Source organism: Coturnix japonica, chromosome 8, assembly GCF_054131305.1.
Source record: "Coturnix japonica strain WE chromosome 8, WE-NBRP24, whole genome shotgun sequence".
In the NCBI taxonomy this organism is placed as follows: Eukaryota; Metazoa; Chordata; class Aves; order Galliformes; family Phasianidae; genus Coturnix; species Coturnix japonica.
The window spans coordinates 19,906,246-19,928,694 of NC_140670.1; the positions used below are offsets into that span (position 1 = coordinate 19,906,246).

Sequence of the window (22,449 nt, forward strand, 5' to 3'; positions counted from 1 at the left end):
CTGGTCTTGACTTTGTCATCCATAATTGTCAGAGCTTCAAAGGGTTAGTTAAAATATGCATTTTTTTTGTTGTTGTTGTTGAGGAGTCCAAAATAAACTTTTAAGTAGGGCTACACATTCTTTTTTATTTTCTTTTTGAGCCCATTTGCTCCTTTCCCCTTACCTGAAATTGACCTTAAAATAAATAAAAATTTCTTTTTAACTCACGTGGCATTCAGGTTGTCTTGGTTTTACTTTCATCACGAGATGAGCTTGCCATATTAGCTCATGTTTCCAAGACTTGATTTGTTACTTATTTATCTTTGAGACTCATAAGATGGACTCTTCCACTGTTATCAAAAAGCAGCTTGTTGTAATGCAAGCAACTGCAGCACTGCTGTAAGACATGCCTAGTAAAACAATGATGTCGATTATTGTTTACATTAAGAATTCCAATTCTGTCTTGGATAAATTTGGACAAGGAAAATTCTATGAAAGCCTCTGTGTTGTAAGCATATACATGTGGTCTGTCATTCAAAGATTGTGGGCAACTACTGTGCAGGTACTCACTGTCTGTGTGGTGATGTGCTCTTTTCCCATCCTTAACCCTTCCCTCTTCATAAGTGAAGTGCTCTGTTGAGGGGATTGAAGTAGTGCTGGTTATGTTTTGCCCTTACATGCTTTTGCTCTGAGTTGAAAGGCGTCAAGACAAAGCATGCTATATTACAGGGCATGACAAAAGGAAAAATCTATTTTGATTTCAAATGATAGGATATATGTGCATGTCAATTACATCTTTAAGAGGACTTCAGGTACTGCTAAGTAATCTTTGCTACGTAATTGAAGTATCCTTTAAGAATATGTTTTCCCATCCTGGAACTTGTTGACAAACAGATTACATCTCAGCTAGCTCCTCTAATAAGCCACAGAAGCGTCAGTCCTAGAGGTGAACAGACTCCTTCAAAGGCAGTTTTGATTCATTCCTAGATGTGTGCTGGGTGGTGACTGGAGACCTCTGAAAAATTACTACGGTTGTGTAAAGACGAGTGTAATACATATGCAGAAGAGTGTTAGATGCAAATTGCTGCATTTTCTTATTTTATTTTAGTGTTGTGACACTACAAGTATTTTTTTGGCAGAGTTACTGTTTGTGATTTAATTAACAGAGACAATTTGTAGATGCTGTATTTTGTGACATTTTCAGTGAATTGTAAGATATTTAAAGGTAGAAAGCTGAAACTCAGCTTCAGCAGAAGGTCCAGCTTTGCCTTGTTATCTTTCAAGAATTTGATCCTGTACATGCATTTATAACTTTTTTACTTTGCTTAGCGTAGATACATTGAGGAAACCTATTCAATGGATGAACTTAAAAGTAGCAGATAAACTGAAGGTTGAAGTTCTGGGACCTGTATTTTCTTCAGTTGTTATTACTAAGCTGTTCTTCTTTCAAAATGAAAGCATTGTAAGAACTGAAATACGCTGCCATATATACTAGCAGGGAAGGGGCTGTTGTCTGTACAGAGCAAAAGTACAATCCAATTTTGGCAGGCAGGACTTAATTTTCTCCTAGCTTTTGGTGATTGCTTTTTAGCTAAATGCAGTGCCCTGTAGCTGAAGATCTCTTTCATCCGTGATTTAGGTCTTTAGTTTAGAACTTTGTCTCATTTAGGCACCAACAGATTTTGCAGGCTTGCAGGATTATCAAACTGCTTCTCCAATTTTTTTTAGTGTGCTTTATCATTCCGTAGTGCACGTTTTGATTTCTGACCATGGTACTGGTCCCAGAATCTTTTTGCAGCATTTTCATGTGCTGCTGGGGGCCTTTGTGGATTGTTTCCGTTGCTGGGATTGTTTGGCAGCACACGTCAGTCTGATGAAACCATGTGAAAGGCAAAGCTTTGAGACAGAGCAGTATCAATTCACAAAACCAAGAGAAACTGTTCCTGCTGAGAAATAAGGAAGCATCACCCTTTCTGTGTGCATGGGAATACAAGGCTTCTTAGAAGAAATTACTGAATATACGAAACATTATGTGCTGAGTTTCTAGTGAAATTAAAGCTCTTAAGAAAAAAGGTAGCAGCCCTTAGGAGCTACATTGTTAGCTCTGGTTTGTTTATCACCCACTCTACAAAATCTGTGGTGAGCATGCATTATACTTAAGTACACTACATACTTGTAAAAATTGGTTAAGTCTAAATTTCCTTTACTTGATTTAGTTTGATGTACAGTGGTAAGAGTTTTGTTGAAAATGATCTTCCTCTGTCCAATGTAGGTGCTATTTCACCTTGAAAATTTGTGGCAGCTTTGTACTCCCCTTTAAGGCCAGAAGGGTTCTGTATTCTAACAAATCTGCCCTGTATCATAGTCTTGCCCTTAATTCCATGAACTCTTTCCCCCTCCCTTCTCACGTGTATCCATTTGCACAGCTCCCTGGGAAGTTTTACAGCCGGAACTTCCATAGATTTGCAGCTGCATGATTAAAACATAACATTCACGTTAATAAAGGATAGTTATGGTCAATTTGTAGGCTTGGTCCTCTTCTGAACTCATTCCTCCTGACTTCTAAGACTGTAATCTTGGAAATGTTTAGAGCTGGAATAAACTACCACTGTGGCAGAAACATCAGTTCTGCCCTTGTGCTCTCCTGCCACTGTTGTGTTTTGCCAGCTAAGCTCTCTGTGTCATAAGCCAGATCAGGGGACTGATCTGACTGAAAAATGCTTCCTTTACCATAGTTAGGATTTAATCTACGTCTTTGCTTCTGTATTTTCTCTTCTAAAAAAACACCATAATTAAGTACTGCAATACTTGAGCTCTTCTCAGTACAGAATTATTAAATATTTAGAAGAAACAAATAGTGGTGACTAAAATTTGTACTGTTTTTACTTTGAGAGGAGTAAGGTAAATCCTATTTAACAAACCTTAATATATCACAAGAATGTGGGTGTTTTTTGTTTGATTTTTTTAACATCTCAGGAACAATTTTCAATCTGTCCTCATATTTTACAAACATGATAAAATTATTCTAACCTATTGCATATTGTGAAACATTGGATTGCCTTATACCAAAGTGAAGTATTTTGTTAGATATATCAGGAAGAAAGAGAATACTTCCACACTTTCTCCCCCACACCCCACTCCAAAACCTCTTCTAGACTTCATGGGCATAAATTTTCTTTCATGTGCTGTGTGTTCAGATGCAGGTACTGATGTTTTGCGAAAGGTGAATAAGCTTCCCCAAGCTCATTTTTAAGTAGCAAACAAACACTGTCTTTTCTAAGCAGCAGTCAAAGGCGTATAGATACTGCTTCTTCTGGTCTAAGGATATTGATTTTTAATTCTACCAAGCAAGAGTATTACCTTGTTTCAACCAGTATATGGAAAATACTGTTCTGGGGATTTTCATAGGGTAAACATGATGATACTGAAGGTATCATTTTTTTAGCATAATATTGTGAACTAAAAACCCTGTAAACTATCTGTGATCTTTTACATACTGTTGGTTTGTTTTTTTTTATGGCAGTGATGAAATTAAGAAAATTAATGTTTACTAAAATCCGTCTGACTACAATGGGAAGATGGGCCATTTTTTCACACTGTCCCACTGCATTCAGTACTCTAGATAACAGTGAACCAGAGATCAGTGAATTTCTGTATAATTTTTCACAAAGTTTGAAAGAGATTATTTTTATGGAACGATTGTATTTTTAAAATTCTTTTTAATTACATGAAAACAGAAGATGAACTGCATCAAAACAACAGAAATGTGATATTCAAACAATACAAACCCCTTACTCAGGTTTTTGATTACCCTATTCTGAAAGCGTGTCATCTCCTGTCTTGTATTTTGTTTTGACTTGCTCCTGTGTACTCCTCTTAAACCAGTGAAATTTGTCTTAGATGTCTGAAAAATATCATGCTACTTTCTGGGACAGATATGCCTGCTGGTTTGTTGGGCACTTGCTTCTGCTTTGTGTTATGGAAGCACTGTGACAGCGGTAAGATGACAAAGCTGTAAAACAAATATACCTGAACTCTGAAGTAAAGCCACTTCTCCAGTAGATACATTAATATATCTGCATTTCCAGCTTACTCAACTATTAATATTTGTGATTAACTATTTTTCATATGTGTATTTTCAGAAATATTGCAAACCTTCTCTGTCTATGCTGTTGAGAGCAGTAGTTAAAAATAAAGAGTATAATTTTGACAGCTGTAGAGGCTTATCTTTATAAATTTCTTTCATAATATAAAAGGAATGTATCAAAAAGCAAAATAGAACTGCATTTTGAGTTCTCTAAAATGAGAAATGAGCCTGTGTTAGAAAATGATTAGTCTGTAACAGTCTCTTTCCTTTTTTTTTTTATTTTATTTTATTTTTATTTTTTATTTTTTATTTCTTTCTAGGACCGGAATAGGCCCTATGACACTTTTAACTTGCACTCTTTGGAAAATTCCTTAATGGATATGATAAGGACTGATCATGAGCCTCTGAAAGGTAAACACTACCCTCCCAGTGGCCCACCAATGAGTTTCGCTGATATAATGTGGAGGAATCATTTTACAGGTTAGGAATATTCATATGTCCATGCTTGCTTGGTTTTTAAACAAAAATCAGCTTTTCAGTATTGCTATCAACTTTTTGCTAATTAATGAGTTGTCAGCTATGTAATACTTCTGTTTCCCATCTTAGGGTAATCATCTCTATTGTAGGAAGATAAGATGAAATGTATAAGTGTGCAATCATAATATTCTCTAGTAACTGTCATTTCTGAAACTTTGTGTATCACCAAATTGCACTGTTCAGTTCACGGAGTAGTGCAACTGAAGTCCAATTATGTTGAAAAATCTTGTACAGCGTTAATATTACTGTCATTTATAGATCATCAGCTAATATATGGGGATCTGAAAGTGCCACTGTGTCAAGCTTAGTCTATATGATTATTTAAGGATGGATTTAAAAAATGTATCTTGATTTGGATTTCAGAACATTAGGAGGCACCAACAAGTACTAGGTGTTGTTAAGCATTAAGAAAGCATTAAGAAAGTCTGATTATTTATGCTACTGAACTTTGTTCTACCAGATGCAGCACTGGAGATGAAATTATTTCTAGTGTTTAGTTTATATAAAATAGTGAAAAGTTGCAGAAGCATTTCAATGAATCCTAATTGTCTGTCATAGTTTATCTTTCGTTGGTTATGTTTCAAAACATTCTTGCTTACAAGCTGCTAATTTTCTTCCTCTGAAGACTGAAGCTAATAGTAAGTTTTGTGCTAGCAGACACTGAGCTAGAATCAATTCCCAAACTTTAAGGTGCTGGAAATGATATAGAAGAAATTGTTTTGTATAATTTTTCCTACACATATACATAATTTTCTGATACAGCAATTACCTCAAGCATTCCAAAATCAGGTTAAAAGAGCTGAGACTACGTAACTGTGCTTTCCTCAATTATCCTGTGTGACAGCCTTCATACTTCTGTCTTTAACTATTAATCAAATATCTAAAATGGCAAGAAATATTCCCATCTCTATTCTGATCATATTCCTCCAACATAAGCGTTAATTTGAAACCTCTTTTAAAACAAAAAAATTGAGATTTCTGCTGTTGTACACATTCTATGACTGGTGTTTTCCACGTTCTTTTTGATATGAAGTAAAATCATCATCAACAACAAAATTAGAATGAAGCAGATTTAATTGTACCCTATTAATTTGATTGCACTCTAGCTTAACACTGTGTTTTTAAATTAAGTGCATATTTAAATGTATGAATTGGAACTTTTTTAAAGGCTGAATTTTCATATGATCCTGAGAATGAAAAAAAAAATGACGAAGACTGTTAGAAATAGATTTACTCTAGAAAAGCACTTTAAAATCATAGAAAGCAATCTGGCTTGTACTTTATTATTGTCCCTTAACAACAGTTCTAAAAATCTTCTTAGATAAGATTATTAGCCAAGAAAATAATAATGTGTACAAATACTTAAGTATTTGCTCTTGCTGGCTCATTCAGTCACAAAGCTGAGATAGTCCCTGTAAGCAGTGGGATTTTGCTGTTGCCTCAGTGCATGAGATAACATAACATTCTTGTCTTTGTTAAGCATCTTCTTGCTTTTCTAGCAAAGTATCTTCTTAAAAGTAAGTAAATAAATCATTTTCATCTCTGTGAGGTTGTTGACTTGCATAGGATGCTGTACAGTTTAACAAGATACTTGAAAGCAGTAGGAACAGTTTTCCTGTATTCAAAGCAGAAAACAAAGGAGTTGGGTACTAATTGTAAAACATTAGTTGATCTGTTCCATTTGCCAATAGGATTGTTACCTCTGCTCTAAGAAGAGTTTGTTACTTATCGAATGTGTCTTCCTGATATATTTTCTGAGTGCTGCTCTGCTGTTTCAGCCTTCCTGCCTTGTTACTTAGTGCTCTTCCATGCCAGTAACTTCTGGAGAATTCTTGTTTACTATTAGATCTCTGATTCCATCTCTGCCCAGCTGTTGTTTTCCCATTGATGTAGTTAATTCTTACCCTTTCTTTCATTTTCTTCTCCCTCCAAGTGCAGTAATGACTTTGCTGACCTCCAGACTTTGCTTGACCTTGTGTGCACTTCCCCCTGCTCCAGTTCTCACACTGTGTAGCACAACTGGCAATATTTGTGAGTGGCTGTTTTAGGACATGGTCATTCTACCCTCCTAGAAGTGCTTTCTTCCCCTGTGCTAAATAGCTCAGCTATTTTAACTGATGCCTTTTTGTTTAAAATCAAAAACAAAAATCAAAAACAAACCTGCGAAATCATTCTCCTATTGCATTTTCATTCTCTTTCCAGTGAAAATAGGTCTTGACTGTTCCCCTGTATCTCCAACTTTCTCCTTCTCCACAGTGTTTCAACTGCCTTTCTCTGCACCTTCCTCAAATTTCACTTCTCCTTGGCTTTATTCTTGCCTGTCTTACTCTCCTCAGACTCTCTTACTATCAGCACAGTTTTGTTTGAGAATGTAAGTGATCAACTTTGCTTGCATTTGCTTGTTTCACCAGCCATCGCCCCATTTTTATTTGTTTTCATCTCTAAGCTTTTTGAATATTCTGTTTATGTACTTCAGTTTGAATTTTCAGTTCCTCATCGGCATTCCTTTGCGAATGCTTCTTTGCTAAATTAAAACTGCTACTTCTGGAATCTTCATAATCGGCTCTTAGAGCTACTTCCTCTTTTTCCTGTCTTTTGTCTTTCATACTAAATTTTGTATTTTTACCTTTAAAATCTTCCATTTCTTTGAGATCTGTGACTGTCTTTTGTTAGGTTTTGCACAGTGTTTTCATGTGTATGTAGAATGTAAAACAACCACAAAATAAATAAGCTACACACACAACAACCACAAACAGTGTTCATCTTTTGGTAAATGAGCTTTGTTTTCTCAAACAATTTTAGCTAACAGTGCTTACAAGTCAGTTGACCTTAGTAGTTTTAACATTTACTTTTAAAGTTTTTAAATGGAAGAGATGAGGGGATGAGTGGCAAAAACCTCTGCCTTGGAAAATGTGGGGAGGTTTCATTCTGGCAAAGGCTATAAAGTCTTAGAGCCTTCAATGAGTATTAGAAAGTCAGTGCAGCTATTTCAGGATCATTCCAGCCTGCTGCTGTCAACGAATATCTATTTATAAAAGTATCTATTTATTAATTAGTGGAATATTGCCTGTTATTTATCTGAAGTTTGAAACATTGCTCCTCTTGGCGTATGTACCCTACACCCACCCCTCCCAACATCTTAACAGACGCTTGAACCAAAAAATAATTATTACATAAAAAAGGTTCTTGATTAGAATGTGGATAGGAGAGTTGACAGGGAAAGATTCTGATAAGAAAAGCAGACCGAGATGGTTCTGGTCTCTTGTTATTTCTGGGTAGGTCAGTTCTGTGTGATTTGCTTTTGTTCAGTGTGGATAAGGGAGAAGTTCAGGGGTGTGAAAGGAAGTCTGTCCTCTTATTCATAGTAGTGAGAGCTTCATTGGATTTAGAGGTGTATATGATCAGTTTTTGTACTGCAGGCCATGAAAGTCAATGATTTATTTCAAGGTTGTTAAAACAGGTCAATTTTCTCAAAGCAAGAGCCACTTGGCTTTGAGAGGGCATGTGACTTGGTGGCTTTTTTTAGTGTTGTTGCAACTATGGAGTAAGAGAAATACTGAAGGATTTCAGTGCAGTAGAAATGAAGCGATCCTTGGTCTCATAATATTGAATTACTTGACAGAGTACAATTCAGTCTGATTGGCAGCCTTGCTTGGTCCTCTCCAGCTAGGGTCACTTAGTTCTCTTTGGGTGTTCCTTGCTGTAAGAGAGATTTGATATCTAACTTAGAGGTTCCAGGACTTAGATAAATTAACAGCTTATCCTTCTATGTTGTAATTTATCTTGAGCCCAGCCTTGGAAGTTTTCCAGCATCAGCTCTTGCTGTTTTCCTGTCTGAAAACCATTCCTCTCCCCTTCCCCCTAGCTTTTCCTGTCAGATAGGAATACCCTGCTTGTAGGGTCCTCTCATAGTTTGGGAGCTGTGTAAAGTCTGTAAACTCTCTAAAAAGAAGTTTCATTGTCTTCCTCATCCAAGACACTCAGGTGGACTTCCTTACCTGCTTTCTCTGCTCTCCAAATTTTTTTTTTATTCACCCCCACCCCCCCTCCATCTATACTTGAAAGATTTTTCTCTTTTTGCAAAAACGACCTGTTGGTACACATGTTCTGCTTCTATCTAGTCCAGTTTTGTCCTACAATATTCTCAGAATATGAGTAGTTGCTACCTATTAGAGGCTAAAACGTTTCTTACATCAGAGTGTCTCCTATGGTGTAATATGTCACTGTTGCAATATGTTTATCTGTGTCAAACTATTGCATTGCAACACAGAGACATTCTGATATAGACTAAATATATTTAGATCAGTAGTAACTAGCAGCTGCCTTCCTTCTATTTTTAAATAATTAAAATATTTTATCTGTGTTCATATGTTATGCACATGTGCTCCCACAGATTATGAAGCTGAATCAAAATACAAAATTAAGGAGGGACATCATAACCCTATGAAACATTTGTTTTTAATGTTTACAGTTATGGTGGAATAACTGTAATAACTGTCTTTTTTCTTAGTCAACAAGACAAATTTTGCAATGTGCAAATCTCCAAGTAAGCAAAAATGTGGAGGTTTTTATCCAGTAACAGGGTGACATATCTTCAAGTACAAGTTCTTGGAGATGATGTGTACAAGCAGAATTTCCAGAGCAGGCTTTATTGAAACTGTTTTTACTGGTTATTAGACTACAGAAGGATGCATAATAAAAGATGTGCTAGTTATGTGATACTGTTTCAATAGAATGACTAGGTTCCTGGCTACTGTAGCATTTGAACAAATCTTCTGAGATTGTTTGGTGGTGTTGTATGGGAACTGCTGAACCAGGGCCTGAACCTCTGATTGATCAACTGAGGTGAGCATGGAGTCAGTGTGGGAGCAATTCAGGTGTGTAACTGGACTTAAGGGCTGACTCTCACTTAAGAAGGATCTCTTTTGGGAGGTGGCTCCCTTTGGAGTTTTTCTACAAGCCCAGGACATGGGTGAGCATTTTCATTTGTTTTCAATTGTCCCTTTCCACCATGATAATCTTTCTAGTTAAATGACCAGCCTAACCACACCGCTCTGTATTTGTTGATTATACAGTTGTATATGCAAATATATAGCTCAGAGGTAGAGGAAGCATCTATGTTGGATCACTTCATCTTGATTGCCAGCACTTAATTCTACCTGTACATCTGCGCAATACAAAACTGGAGTTGCTACCTGTTTATCATTCTAAAAAGTATTCCAGACCATATAAAAACAAAGTAAAATTTGAGATTTCTGCTTATGTTTAACTTAGTGATATTATTGTTAATGAATTTGACAACAGTATTTGAAGAATCTGTGTGAGTTTTGTAATACGTGCAGAATGGACAGTTACTTTTCCATCTCAATCTTCAGTTAACTTGAGTGCCTGCCAGCAGATTTTGTTCTGCTCTAATTGTTTATAAGCTTTTTGTAAGCAAAGCAGTAAGTTTGCCACATGACCTGAGAAAAGTGAAGGTGAGCGATCATGTTTGTATTTGCAGTCAGCAGCTGAACACAAAGGTCATGCAAATAGAACAGATGTTGTCATCTCAGTGCAAGAAATGGTGCCACTCAGAGCTTTTTGCAACACTTTTACATAGGAAAAAGTGCACTGTAACAGCCCTTCTTAAATTCTTGATGCTCACTGAGCACCTTTCTGTCAGTACACATGAAAACCAGAGTGAGCAGACAGATGTGTTGGCACATCTATTTATGTGTAAAATTAGGCCACCCAAGCTAATCCTTTTAAAGGAAACATACTGTGTTTCCTTTGGCTTTTAATCACTGCTTATTCAAGAAAATCCTCTTTAATCTTTGTTTCAGGACAGAATATGACTATTAAAGGCTACATATTTCTTAGTGCTTACTTCAATGATTCTATAATCTAACCACAAGTCTTAATTTGCTGCTGGCATCTAGCATGTCCTTGTCCTTGACCTGCTGAATTTGTTTTGGGCAGGACTGAGGATGTTGTTCCCTTTAGTTTGTGAATAGAACTGATGATACTCTTTTTTTTTTTTTTTCCCCCTTTAATTCCATTTTTATATTGTACCATTGAGAACTCGCCTCATAAAAGTTTTCTTCTCTGCTTTCATAGTGGTCTGCTTTTCATAGTGGTCAATTTTATTCCTGCCAGGCTGTGCCCAATAAGAATACAATTTTTTGAGTGAATTTCTAGAGCTATAGGTCAGTGTATATATGTGTATGTCCTTGTCTGCTCCTCATGGGTAAAGTCAGGTTTCTTTTTATGTTCAGTAGCCGTTACTGAAGCTAAAAATATGTTTGTGCCACTGACCTTGGTGTTTTATTGGAGCAAAACATTTCACTTAGGAAGAATGCTTTTCACTCTCATACATATTGTTTTATTTTATAGATATCTTTCTCTTCTGATGGCATATGCTGATACTGGCTTCTTACCACTGACTAAGCAAGCAAGTTTTACTACTGGTAGCTGTATAGCAAGCTTTGTTCCTGAATCATAGCTATTAATTAGACACTTTGGTTCACTTTGCTACACTATGTATTTGTACAGGAAAATTATACAGTGTGTGAACACAGTAATCTCAGTTTTTTTGTTCTGGCAATCAGTAGAAGTCTTCTGCTGCTGCGTATGTTAATGTTTAAAGGATACCTGATTCTCAAGTAGGTGTTTAAAATATAGATGTGAACAAATTGTAAATAGATTTTAAAAGGCAAAGACAAAGCCAATGACTAAACCCCTGAAAATTCTTTATGGAGTTACCCTTTGTAACTCTCTATACAGACCCTTGCTTTTATAGTTAATACTTTTTCAATTGTACTGGTCATGTTTATTGAGTTAGTGTAGCATTGTTGTCAGATGCCTAAAGTTTGGGGTGGAGAAGGAGAGAGAATAGTCTGAAGTCTACCCAGATTTACACTCTTACATACACATGCACATGTTTCACATTCCTTGGCCTTCTGTGATTCACGATTAAGCTGGTTGTGCTTGTGCATGCTGCAAATTATTTTGACCCATATGCATTCGGGTGTCTGAGGAGGAATAGTGGTCTTGCTTTGATTTTTGAACTTCTGTGTCTAAACTTTGCTCTACCCTACTTGCTATCTGTCTTTCCAAATAACTATTGCAGTTTTGTATTGCCTTATCTTAGCACAAACTTTGAAATCAAATCATATGATAGAAGAGAGAACAGTAGAAGAGGTATTATTATTAAGGAACTATAGCTGACCTTGTCCTTTTGACAGGTTCATTTGACATTGCTCTGGAGTCTGTAGTAAAAATTTGTGACTGATATCAACAGTGATCATAAGAACTGAGGGGAAGTTCTTGATCTCAGTGAGTTCAGGACCAGTTAAAAGCAGACTGCCTTTATTATTTTGTACCAAATCTCATGCCAAATACCACCTGCTGGATTTTGTGGAAGTGGATGATCTTGGCAAAAGCCATGAGGTGTAACAATGCAAGAAGTCATAATCAATGTACACCTAACTGTAAGCATTACTTCTTCTGTAATGTAGAAATAGAAAAAGAATGTAATAATATAACATATAATAATATAGGAAGAGAAAATGAATGCAGTTCAAGAAGTGAAATAGTAACAGATCTGGAACTTCTTGATCACTGGTGTTAATTTCAGACACAGGAAAATAATATAATGATGAAATTGAAGGTCAGATTTACACAATTGTAAAGATCATGCTTGTGAGATTGAGTAGCAGATTTTAGAGTTGAGAATAAGGAAACCTCTCTAGGTAAACTTGGCTCTGGACGGGGGGGGAGGGAGGGGGAAGTAATAGAGGTAAAATCCATGCCTGAGATAAATATTTATTACTTCTGGAGCAATGTGCTTTCTCAAAACTGATAATGTAATTCAGGTCTATCTAGGTAATAAAAAATAAATTGGATGACATGTTTGTGAAAGTTTTACTTCTTCAAATGATTGGAAAGATTCTGGAACTGTTTCAAAATCATTAAGCTTTCATGTAGAGAATGGGATGAAGTTAAACAGCAGGGAAGCCATTATATGCAAAAACGTACCAAAAAAATACAAATGCTATTGAAGTTGTGAGTAAAGACAGTCTCTTCTATTTGTAGTTGCTAACAATGTTTTCCAAGAAAGAACAAAGAACTTACATATCAGAAGTGTTTCAGGATTTACTAAGTTAGGTCTAAATTATTTTGGTGACCCAACATTATTTCAACCCCTGCACAAGCAATTATCAAGATATTGGACATAGTAGGGTAGTGGAAGAACAAATGAACTAAGGAATCTGAAACTACTAGCTCAAGTACTTAAGTCTGGGTAGATGAAGGCAAACAAAATGCATCTTTGGCACTTCTGCATTGAAATTAGTTTCGTGCATGTAAAAGGAAATTATTTGTATAAATTGGGAAGCAACAGTTGTACTCGTGATCTTTATTTCCTCACTTAAAATTAAATTTATCTTCAATGAAAGCATTTCCATCAATTTAAAGTGATCATTGGAAATGACTGAAAGCACAGACAGAATTCTGAAATGCCTTTGAACATTAATGCATTGAAATAATAAATATTGAATTTAAATGTTTAATATAAAGTAATTTTGTCTATCAAAGACAGCACCTGCTTGTTTCCTGCATAATACAGAAAAGACAGTGCAAATTGTTGAGATGTGCTCTGAGAAAGGAATTGGGCTCTCTGCCATAATAAGCATATTGGACATGCAGCAGAGAACTTAAGAAGTGCAGCCAGAACAGTCTCTCCAAATGCTGCTAGGAGCAAGAATTTAAGGAATTTATTGACATAAGGAGACATGCAGAAAATACTAGTCTGCAGTATAAGAATGGTTAAAACCATTATGCTCTGAAAGGTTAAAAGAACAAGAAGTCAACAAATGCTGTACTTCTACTACAGCTGGATTCAATTATTAATAATGTATTTTTTTTTAAATAAATATTTTTAAATTGGAGGGGCTTATATATAAGCGTGATTGCTATTGACATCTAACTACAGTAATAAAGTACAGTTATAAAAGTATGTAATTGAATATATATTAAGCAGATAGCTATGAAACCAAGACAAGCAAATTGAAAATGGCAGGTGCACACTGAGTACAAGTAGCAAGGTTGTTGCTGTGGAAAGAGCTCTTATTTATGAGTTCAATGATCTGCTGGAGTACCTAACTTCTGTGCTGTCTTCTCTGCATTTCTGCTTATTTTGCTTTAATTCTTGAAAAGTATAAATTTTATCCAAGTGCTTAATATGAGAAGTAAAACTGGAAATACGTGCTTATATAGTCTTAGTAAAAGTCCGGTTAGTGTACATGTGCTTTCCTAAAATAGCTTCCTGATAGTAATTTCTATGTTTAACCCAAATATGTTTTTAAAAGTATGTTTCTTATTGCATTGCGTTTGTTGCACTTTTGTGCTCTCGTTCTTTGGATAATTATGCAGTTTTGTAATCTGCATGTGACATCTTTGCTTCAGACAGTAAAAAATGTTAGAAATATATCATTGATATAGGAATATATAATTATTATATGGAAAGCCATATATCAGTTACAGTTTCTCTTACAACTGGTGCACTACCAGTCCATTTGGGATGGTTTTAGTAGAAGTGTGTTTGGACAGTGTTCTGTTAATACATCTCTGCTGATTTGCACTGGGGTCCTTTGAAGATGCAGAGAATTATCCCCACTACTAGTTAGCTCAATATGTGAACATGCCCTTCTGCTTGTGCTGCTCTGTATTTTCTGCTCCTCTTAAAAGATAGCTGACAAGAACAGTTTAAAAATAGCAGGCCAAGGGCAGGTGACAAAATGTCACGCAAGCAGCACCTGGTCCAGTGACTGCCTGGAGGGAAGAAAAAACCAAACCCAGATGTCACAGATACGATCCTATTTCTGAAGCTGGGAAAACAGCAGAATTTCTGCTTCAGCAAGGGAGGACTGAGAGCCTGTCCAAGCATTATGTATTTGAATTCTACTCTTTTTATTTCTTAGCAGTCTTCTTTATTCCATTACAAGACTTAATTTAAAAGTGTAGGTTATTACATATGCCTTTTCTCTTAATAGTAATAATAAAAATATACTTGTAACCTCATGATTATTTGATATGCTGTTAAGCAAAAGGAATTACTCTGGCAAGGTTTCTGAAGTATTTTAGAACAGGCTTATGCTAACTGAACTAACAGCAGCTTTAATGTTTCTGCAATGACAGATTCATGTGAACGTATATTGTGAACTATAGAAGATTAGGTCTGTAATGAGAAAATCTGAAGTAGTTAATGAAGATCTCTTTAAGAAGCTTTGCTCAAGGAGCTGGAAAATAAAATATAGAAATTTTATTTGCTTCCCTATTCTCCCACTCCTTTCTGCAGGTGCCATTTCCTTCACTATGATCTTGTTGTGGGGGACTTATTTTGTAAAAGAATGAGAAAATTACAATGTGAAGATTTGCCTTTCTTAAATTGCTTGTGGCTCTAGTTTCAGAACTGAACTGAAACTTTGTGTTACATCAGTTCAGAAAGAGTATTAATTACAATACATCAGTCTCTGTGACCTGAAATAGAAAGCTTTAACATACTGATAGGAGCTAAAAAGGTTGTAGAAGATCTGCCTTAGCTCTATTTTGTCAAGGCATTTTGCTAGAGCTTGGTCTTGTAGTAGTAGGATCTTCCTGGTTTGTACTGCTGCTTTTTAACTAAAGGATCTTAAACTCCCATACATGTGTACCACCACAAATCTAAAGGTACACAGTATACATAAAAAGGATTACTGTGCTTGTAGGTAACTTATGTCTGTAATAGAAATATTTTTCTATGTGACTGTAATAACCTTTCAAATCATTTCCCAACCAGTGACTAAATCAGTTATATTTTTCTAATTGTGGTGGTGGTGTTAATGTAATAATTCCTGTTACGAAGTCTCCTCAGAGTATGTTTTTAACACTTTGGCTCTGTTAAGATTAGTCCTAGTTTCTAGTACTACTGAACATTAACCAAGTTAGCTTGTTGTTTTTTTCGTTGACAGTAAGAATAGATTTCTGTGATCTAATTCTTCTCTAAAACAAGATAAATATTTGTATTGTTTCCCATTCTGAGCTCCCATAGTCAATAAAAATCTTTTTAAGCCAATCTTTAAACTGTTAAATTAGTACTATTTTGCCTCTCTCTATCTTCTGGGACTCTTGTTACCAGCAGAGTACATCTGAATTTCTTGATGAGCCTGCTGTATGTCATGGCTCCATGTCATAGGCCAAAAAAGTCTTTCACAGTTCAGGTGAGTTTCTGAACTCCTCCAGAACAAAGCTTTGTCCAACACAATATCTTATCTCAGACAGTGAGCAATAGCAGATTGCAGTGTAAGCACTCCCAGCCGCCAGTGATCTGTTCCTGGTGTCACAGGTAGTATGAAAAATTGTGATTTGTTTTTACCAAGTAAGGAGTATTTATGTAATTCTGTTCCCATATGAAGCCTACAATAAACTGTAGCAAGTAGAAGGCTGAGCATTGGGACCTTATTTTGAAAGAGGAAATATAATACTTATCTAGTACAAAGTAAAGGAGTGTGTTAAACACTTACCTCACTGTTCTGTGACTTTTCTGTATTTTAAGAACATAACATTGGAGGTACTACTGTGTTAAATATCCTAGAAGTGTGTTCTTGAGGAGTTACCTGCAGTCAGTGGAGGCTCTGGATACTCTGACTGTTCGCTGACTTCAGCAAGTTTTCATGTTAATAAACTGTATTCAGTTTTGGAATAAAAACATTAAGAATAGCTTCTATTTGTATTACAGGGCGTATGGGAATAAATTTCCATCATCCAGGAACGGATAATATTATGGCCCTTAACAGTAAGTACCTAATACATAGAATCTAATATTGCTATGATAAATATTCTCTTATATTCATAGTGTACAATAATTGTGATAGCTAAATGTCTGTGATCTGAATGCAACACAGATTGTAATGGAAATTTTTGTCATATATGGAAATCTGTGATGAACATATCCACAGAAACATTCATTTAACTACATGGAAATTTGTATTTTTGCTGCATTAGTCACAGGCATTAGGATTAATTTACAAACTTTTTTTTTTTTTTTTTTGCTTTTTAACTGTCTGTATAAATCATACGGTGTTATAGATAGCTGCAGATTTTTGGCCTTCGGATGTATTAAAAAAAAATGTTAAATGTGAAGAATGGAAAATTTGTAACAGAAAAGGTACAAGTGTTTTAAGATTTTGACTTCTAGTGCCAGGCTTTGGAATCCATATGGCCAATTCCATTCTTATTTAGTTTTACGCATTTAGTGATGAGATGTTTTTACAGAGTTTCTGTAGTGATGGTTAGAATATATGCCTCATTTTGACATAGGCACATGCTATAGGAAATCAAGTAATGAACTGGGAGGAATGCTCCTTATAATTAAAAACATGACTGAAGGGGAAAGCTGGCCACCTATGGGTGCAAGTCCTACACATCCCAGTGTTGTTGTTTGACAGGAATCGTGGTCTCAGAATGCATTTGTGCTAATGTGGGCATTTGAGTTGCCAGTTGTAGTAGTAAAACTAATTGTGAAGATGGGAGGCATGATTGAATTTTGAGTTCTTTTTATTTGAAAACCAGAACCAAATGCTTTTGCTGTATGATGCATAGAAGCATTTCTCATAGAGATTTTTGAAAAACAGGAATGGAGAATGCCATACAAAGCATTATTTTTGACCTTACTAAGAATGCAGAAGCTGTGTTAATTGTTCTGTGAAACCTGTTTACTTTTGTTCTTAAATCTTTGGTTAGTTGTGTAAAATCAGATTTTGATGTATATAAGCTTAAAAAATTATTTTCTGTTTGTGATTTTAATCTTCTGTGTGCAGCTAAATCTAAGCAATTCAGAACTTCTTAACCCCTGTGTGGTCTATTATCTTTGCCATGGGGAAATGAGCTAAGAAAAGTTAGTCCAAGAAGAAATTTTCCTTCCTCTGCTGGAATGATTGTGTTCTGGATTAAAAAAGTCTCAAACTGATTTAATTCCAGTAAATTTTGGAACTTGTACTATGATTTAAAGAAGTTATGCTTCTAATCTCTGTATGTCCGCAATTTTTCTGAAGCAGGATGACAACTTTGGCCCATACCAACTCTGGCACAAAACTTCTCCCCTCTCCCCTGCAGCGCATTAAGTATTTTGGGGGGTGATTGCCTCTTGAGTTTCTTCCCATCCTTTATAGCAGTTCGTAGTTATTGGTTATGCTAGTCTGTCATTGTTGAAGGAGGCTGTTTGGTTTGAGTCAGTGTGCAACTTGCTGAATAAAGGACTTAAAAATCTCAGCCCCTCAGTTGTCATAGCTTAGTACAGAGCATATTGCCACCAAGTTACTCATCCCCATGCAAAAACATTGTCATCTTGAGGCATCTTGTTCTGAAATAATAAAATTAGTGGGATAGAAAGATTTCTTGTAAATACATAATTATTATGAATATATTGACATTAATGGCATTATGCTTGTATGCAGACAAGTTGTACATGGGTACAGGGCAGAAGTGCTTAATGTTCGTAATGAAAACTATTCTTTCATTGAGGAATGTGCTGTTCAAATATTTGGGCAGATCTGAGCATAATCCTAAAGACTGTTTAAGAAAAGTGAGGTGAAAATGTTTAGATTTGGGTGCATTAGACAAACAGTAGCTTTTCCCCTTTGTATATATGCTAGGTCCTCACATAACTTGTGATTACAAATCAGATTGTCTTTGCATATGTTACATTACTACTACTTAGACAAAGAATGTTTTTGTTTACTAGTGTATGATTTGTTTCAAAGCAGTTATACTGTTTAACTGAAACTCTTTAATCAAGAAGCGACATCTGTTAATTAATTTTCTGATAATGTCATTGATATTTATCTAGACAGCCAGTAGAAGAACTTCCATGAACTTTCATCTATGGTACTTTATTAAGTACAATTGATAGTGTAATTTCTAGGGGAAAATGGGGCATAAATGAAATTACTGATCTTATTTGCATAAATACATGTCCGGAGTTATAGAAACCAACAACTGACCTTAATGCTTATTAGATATATGCGATACTAGTTAAAAATTATGTTTACTAAGAATTGAATGTAAATTAATCTGCTTGGCCAAAATGAACTGAAAAGTATGCTCTGTCCCTTTATCTTGCTGGTATTCATTCCTGTTTTCAGTCATACCTTTCAACAGTCATTGCTCTAATGGGAAAACTGGGGTTGGGTGTTCTTTTGAATTAACACATGCTCCTTTTGAATTGAGCTATACTAGGACTGAGCAGTCAGCATGGGGACACAGTTGCCTGTCAGCTGGGTGGTGTGTTGTCCCTAGAGCTTCTTGTGAACTCTGGAAAACCAGCAAGAAAGTTCAGGGGAAGAGAAGCAGACAGGGTGAAAAAGGGACTGGTGTGCTTTCTTTTACTCCTTGTTCTCATTTAAGGAAACAGTATTACTGGGATACAAAGCTACCTTTTGTAAAATGAATTTAGACTAAAGCTAATTGAAAAACAAACAAACAAAACCCATCAACCGAAAAACAGCTGACACCTTCCCACTCATTTCCCTCAAATAAATAAACAAATTCACACCTCTGAAGTGCTGGGATTTTGTTTTTCCTGAAGCTCCTATGCACAGTGACTTTGCAGTGCTGCTGGGCTTCAGATGTTCCATCTGGTACCAATGTTCGTTATCTAAATATATATCATCTACGAGGTCTGGTACTGTTTGCTCATGATCTGACTATGTTTTCATTTCATTACTGCCTTTTAGTTCTAGTTGTCCCTAATAAAATTGTTTTTAAAATAGACTAAGGTGGTGTTTTAGGGCACCTTTTTAGGTGCATGTATAGTTGGTTTGGATTTATTACGATGAAAAATAATTATAGGGGGAAATCTCCAAGCCATGACAGAAAGTGGAAGCAAAACAATTTATTTTCATGCTTGTTAGAGTCTTTTTACAATCATCTTGTCTCCTTAAGAGCTATTGTGCTTTTCTTTTTGTGTGTTCTGATGTAATGCATTCAAACATGTCATGTTTAGACATAACAAACTTGATGAAATATCACTGTATATTTAAATCTTCTGCCAGTGACATACATATACCTTGAAATGAACTCTTCTGAATAGAAAGCTTATTGAATTCTTTTTCTCTTGCAAAATCTTTAGATGACAGTTTAGTAGGTTTAGAGATAGGGATATAATTTTTTGGTAGTGATAATATTCTCAGAAAATATGAAGCTATCTTCTAAGAGGTGTTCTGATAATTTAATATCTATCTATTGGAATTCTCTGACCTCAACCCTAATTGCCACATCAAGCTGCAATCAATTACTGATTCATTAGCATATGAGGAATATTAGAAAGGAATAAAAGACATTGAGGGAACTACATTTGGTCTGGTTTTACAGCTCGATTAATCAAAGAGATCAGAATTGATTTAATGGGAGTGGAAAATGAATGTTGGAAAGTGTGACACAGCGAAGGCAGAAGTGCTGTAAGAGTCCCAGACTGTGTGACTGTTGCTTTATACATAAACTTGCATTTTCTGGGACCTGATTTGGCTATCACTAAGAGCACTATTGCTTATCAGGGATTGCCAAAAAAACTTTGTAACAGAGGAAAATCATAGAATCATAGAATCACAAGGTTGGAAAGGACCTATGAGATCATCTAGTCCAACCGTCCTCCCTTTACCATAATCTCTCTACCAAAATTTCTTTACCTTTCTTCCTTTTAGTTCCACTTGCTAGCTCTGTACAACCTTATTTTTTCTCACTACTTTTCCTGCATCTAAACCTCACACTGTTGAGGTTTCAGCTGTGTGATCCTCTCTATTTTGGGTGAGTGCCATCTGTTTTTGCAGCATTTCATGTACAAGGTTTGCCAAGCTTTTTCATAAGCATTATATATGGTGCTAGGAGAGATGGGACTACAGTCCAGAACTGTGTGTGGTAGATTGAAGGCAATATAAAGGAAGTTTCCACCAGCTTGGCTGTTAGAAATGTGAGTTTTATTGTTAATATCTACTTTTAAAATGAAAACTGAGAAATGAGAATAGGAAAGTCTTTTCTACTGTGTGGATGCCTGCCTTCTACCTGTGTCTGCAGAAGAAAGATCTAAGCTATTTAAATAGTAGTTTTTCTCTGCCGCAACAAGTATTTAGAACCAAATGCTTTACCTGCATATAGCTTGCATATGGACTGTATTATTCTGAACGTGGTATTCAATGGCATATGTATGCTAGCATACTTTACAGAGAGATTTGTTGTAGGAGTAATTTGCAGTCTGTCATTGGAAAGAAGTGAACCAGAAGGGACTGTCATACCACTACATTATCACAACACCAGTCTGTACATCCAGCTCTCGATCAGTGGAAACTAAGAACTACCTTATGAACTATCTCTCGAATAAAATGTTCTTCTCAATTTCAAAACCTTAATTACTTTCATTGTATTTTTTTTTCTTCCAAAGACCTCCTTAAAAGGAGTAGAAGATGGAGATCTTGTTCTTTATGAACATCTTTTTCTGCCAAAGAAAGTAGAACTGTTTTCTTAAACAAACTTGATATAATTCGGCTCTTCAACAACAAAACATGCAGAAGTAAAAAGAATTTTAAATACTACCCCTGACAAAATGAGAATTGTTTGAGGATGGCAGCTTAATATGTATATAGAGAAATATATATATATATATATATATATATATAGCTTTCTTTGTAAGCAAATAGATTTCTGTGCATGTAAAGATCAGTAGAAATGTATGGCAAGGAAGCCAACAATTAATACAGTGAACAAAGTTGAATAGTTTGCCCTCAAATTTAGTTGTTAGTTTTCCCTACTTTTGTGTACATGCTTGCTGAGTTTTGTCAGATAGTGTTCATTTGACAGCTTGCTGCTTATGCAGTTAAATTCCAGAAACGTGATCAAGGAAATGAATTTTATATTCTTTAAATTAATGCTGTTCTTATTAAACATTGGCCACCTTATATGCAAGATGTTCTTGTCAACCTTGACTCCTATTTTAGTTTGTAAAAATGTTGAAGTAATTCTAAACTACATTGGTGTTATTATTGCTTTGATTGCTATGAATTAAGTTACCCCGTTTCACCTTTAGCTACTGCCTTTCATAGCCTTCCATCTGTACAGAAGCCCAGTTTTTAAATAGAACCTACCTTGCCTACCTCTTATTCTGAGATTTTTTTTTCACATGTTAACAACTGTTTATTCAATAACCTTCAGACAGAACAGGGCGGACTGACAGAACAGGGTGACGTGAGCAAAGGAAACTTTGGCTTGTCTTGCTGGAATTGCAATGGTGATTTTTTCATGTAGGTAATTTGAGACAGGTTGATGGGCACATCTGAAAAATCAGAAACATGTAAATAAATGTTATGTACATTATAGCAAACAAATTGACTTAAAGTAGTTTTTTCAAAGGAATCCAGAATTACGTGGTCAGCCTCTGTTGATATCTGTGAAGATCTTTCACAGCTTGTCAGTTTTATGTTGCTGTTAGAACCTGAGTTAAAAGACAAGCTGACAAATTGATTTGGCAAGGTTGTCTACGCTATGAGTCTGCTGGAATAACTTGCCTGTAGACTTAAGTTACCAGTTTTTTAGTAGGATTTGATGCATTTGGAAAGGAGTCTCTTTCTCACCAGTTGTTAATGTGTCTATAACGAAGTTCTTGAAAGCATTTAATCTGCTTGATATAGGTGAACAACTACTTGAGTTTTTATAGGGACAATTTTTGATGTAGTAATAGTAACATAAACATGTTACTATTAAATATCAGTTTTTAAGCCATAGAAATTTAACTTGTAACTGAATATCTACTCCAGCATTTGAAGTTCATGATTTCATGT

At 35.5% G+C, this 22,449-nt stretch overlaps 1 protein-coding gene across 22 annotated transcripts in view; it reads left to right on the forward strand.

The window, feature by feature from the left end:
* CPEB3 (cytoplasmic polyadenylation element binding protein 3) overlaps nucleotides 1–22,449 on the forward strand; it is a 114,691-nt gene that overhangs the window by 54,650 nt on the left and 37,592 nt on the right. For 11 of the 22 annotated variants that reach the window (XM_015866936.3, XM_032445424.2, XM_015866945.3 and 8 more), the window contains 2 exons: nucleotides 4,387–4,546; nucleotides 16,362–16,418. In XM_015866936.3, coding sequence (XP_015722422.2) covers nucleotides 4,387–4,546; nucleotides 16,362–16,418 — 217 coding nt within the window. The remainder of the gene's footprint in view (nucleotides 1–4,386; nucleotides 4,547–16,361; nucleotides 16,419–22,449) is intronic. The other 11 variants (XM_015866938.3, XM_015866939.3, XM_085554550.1 and 8 more) reach the window with 3 other exon arrangements.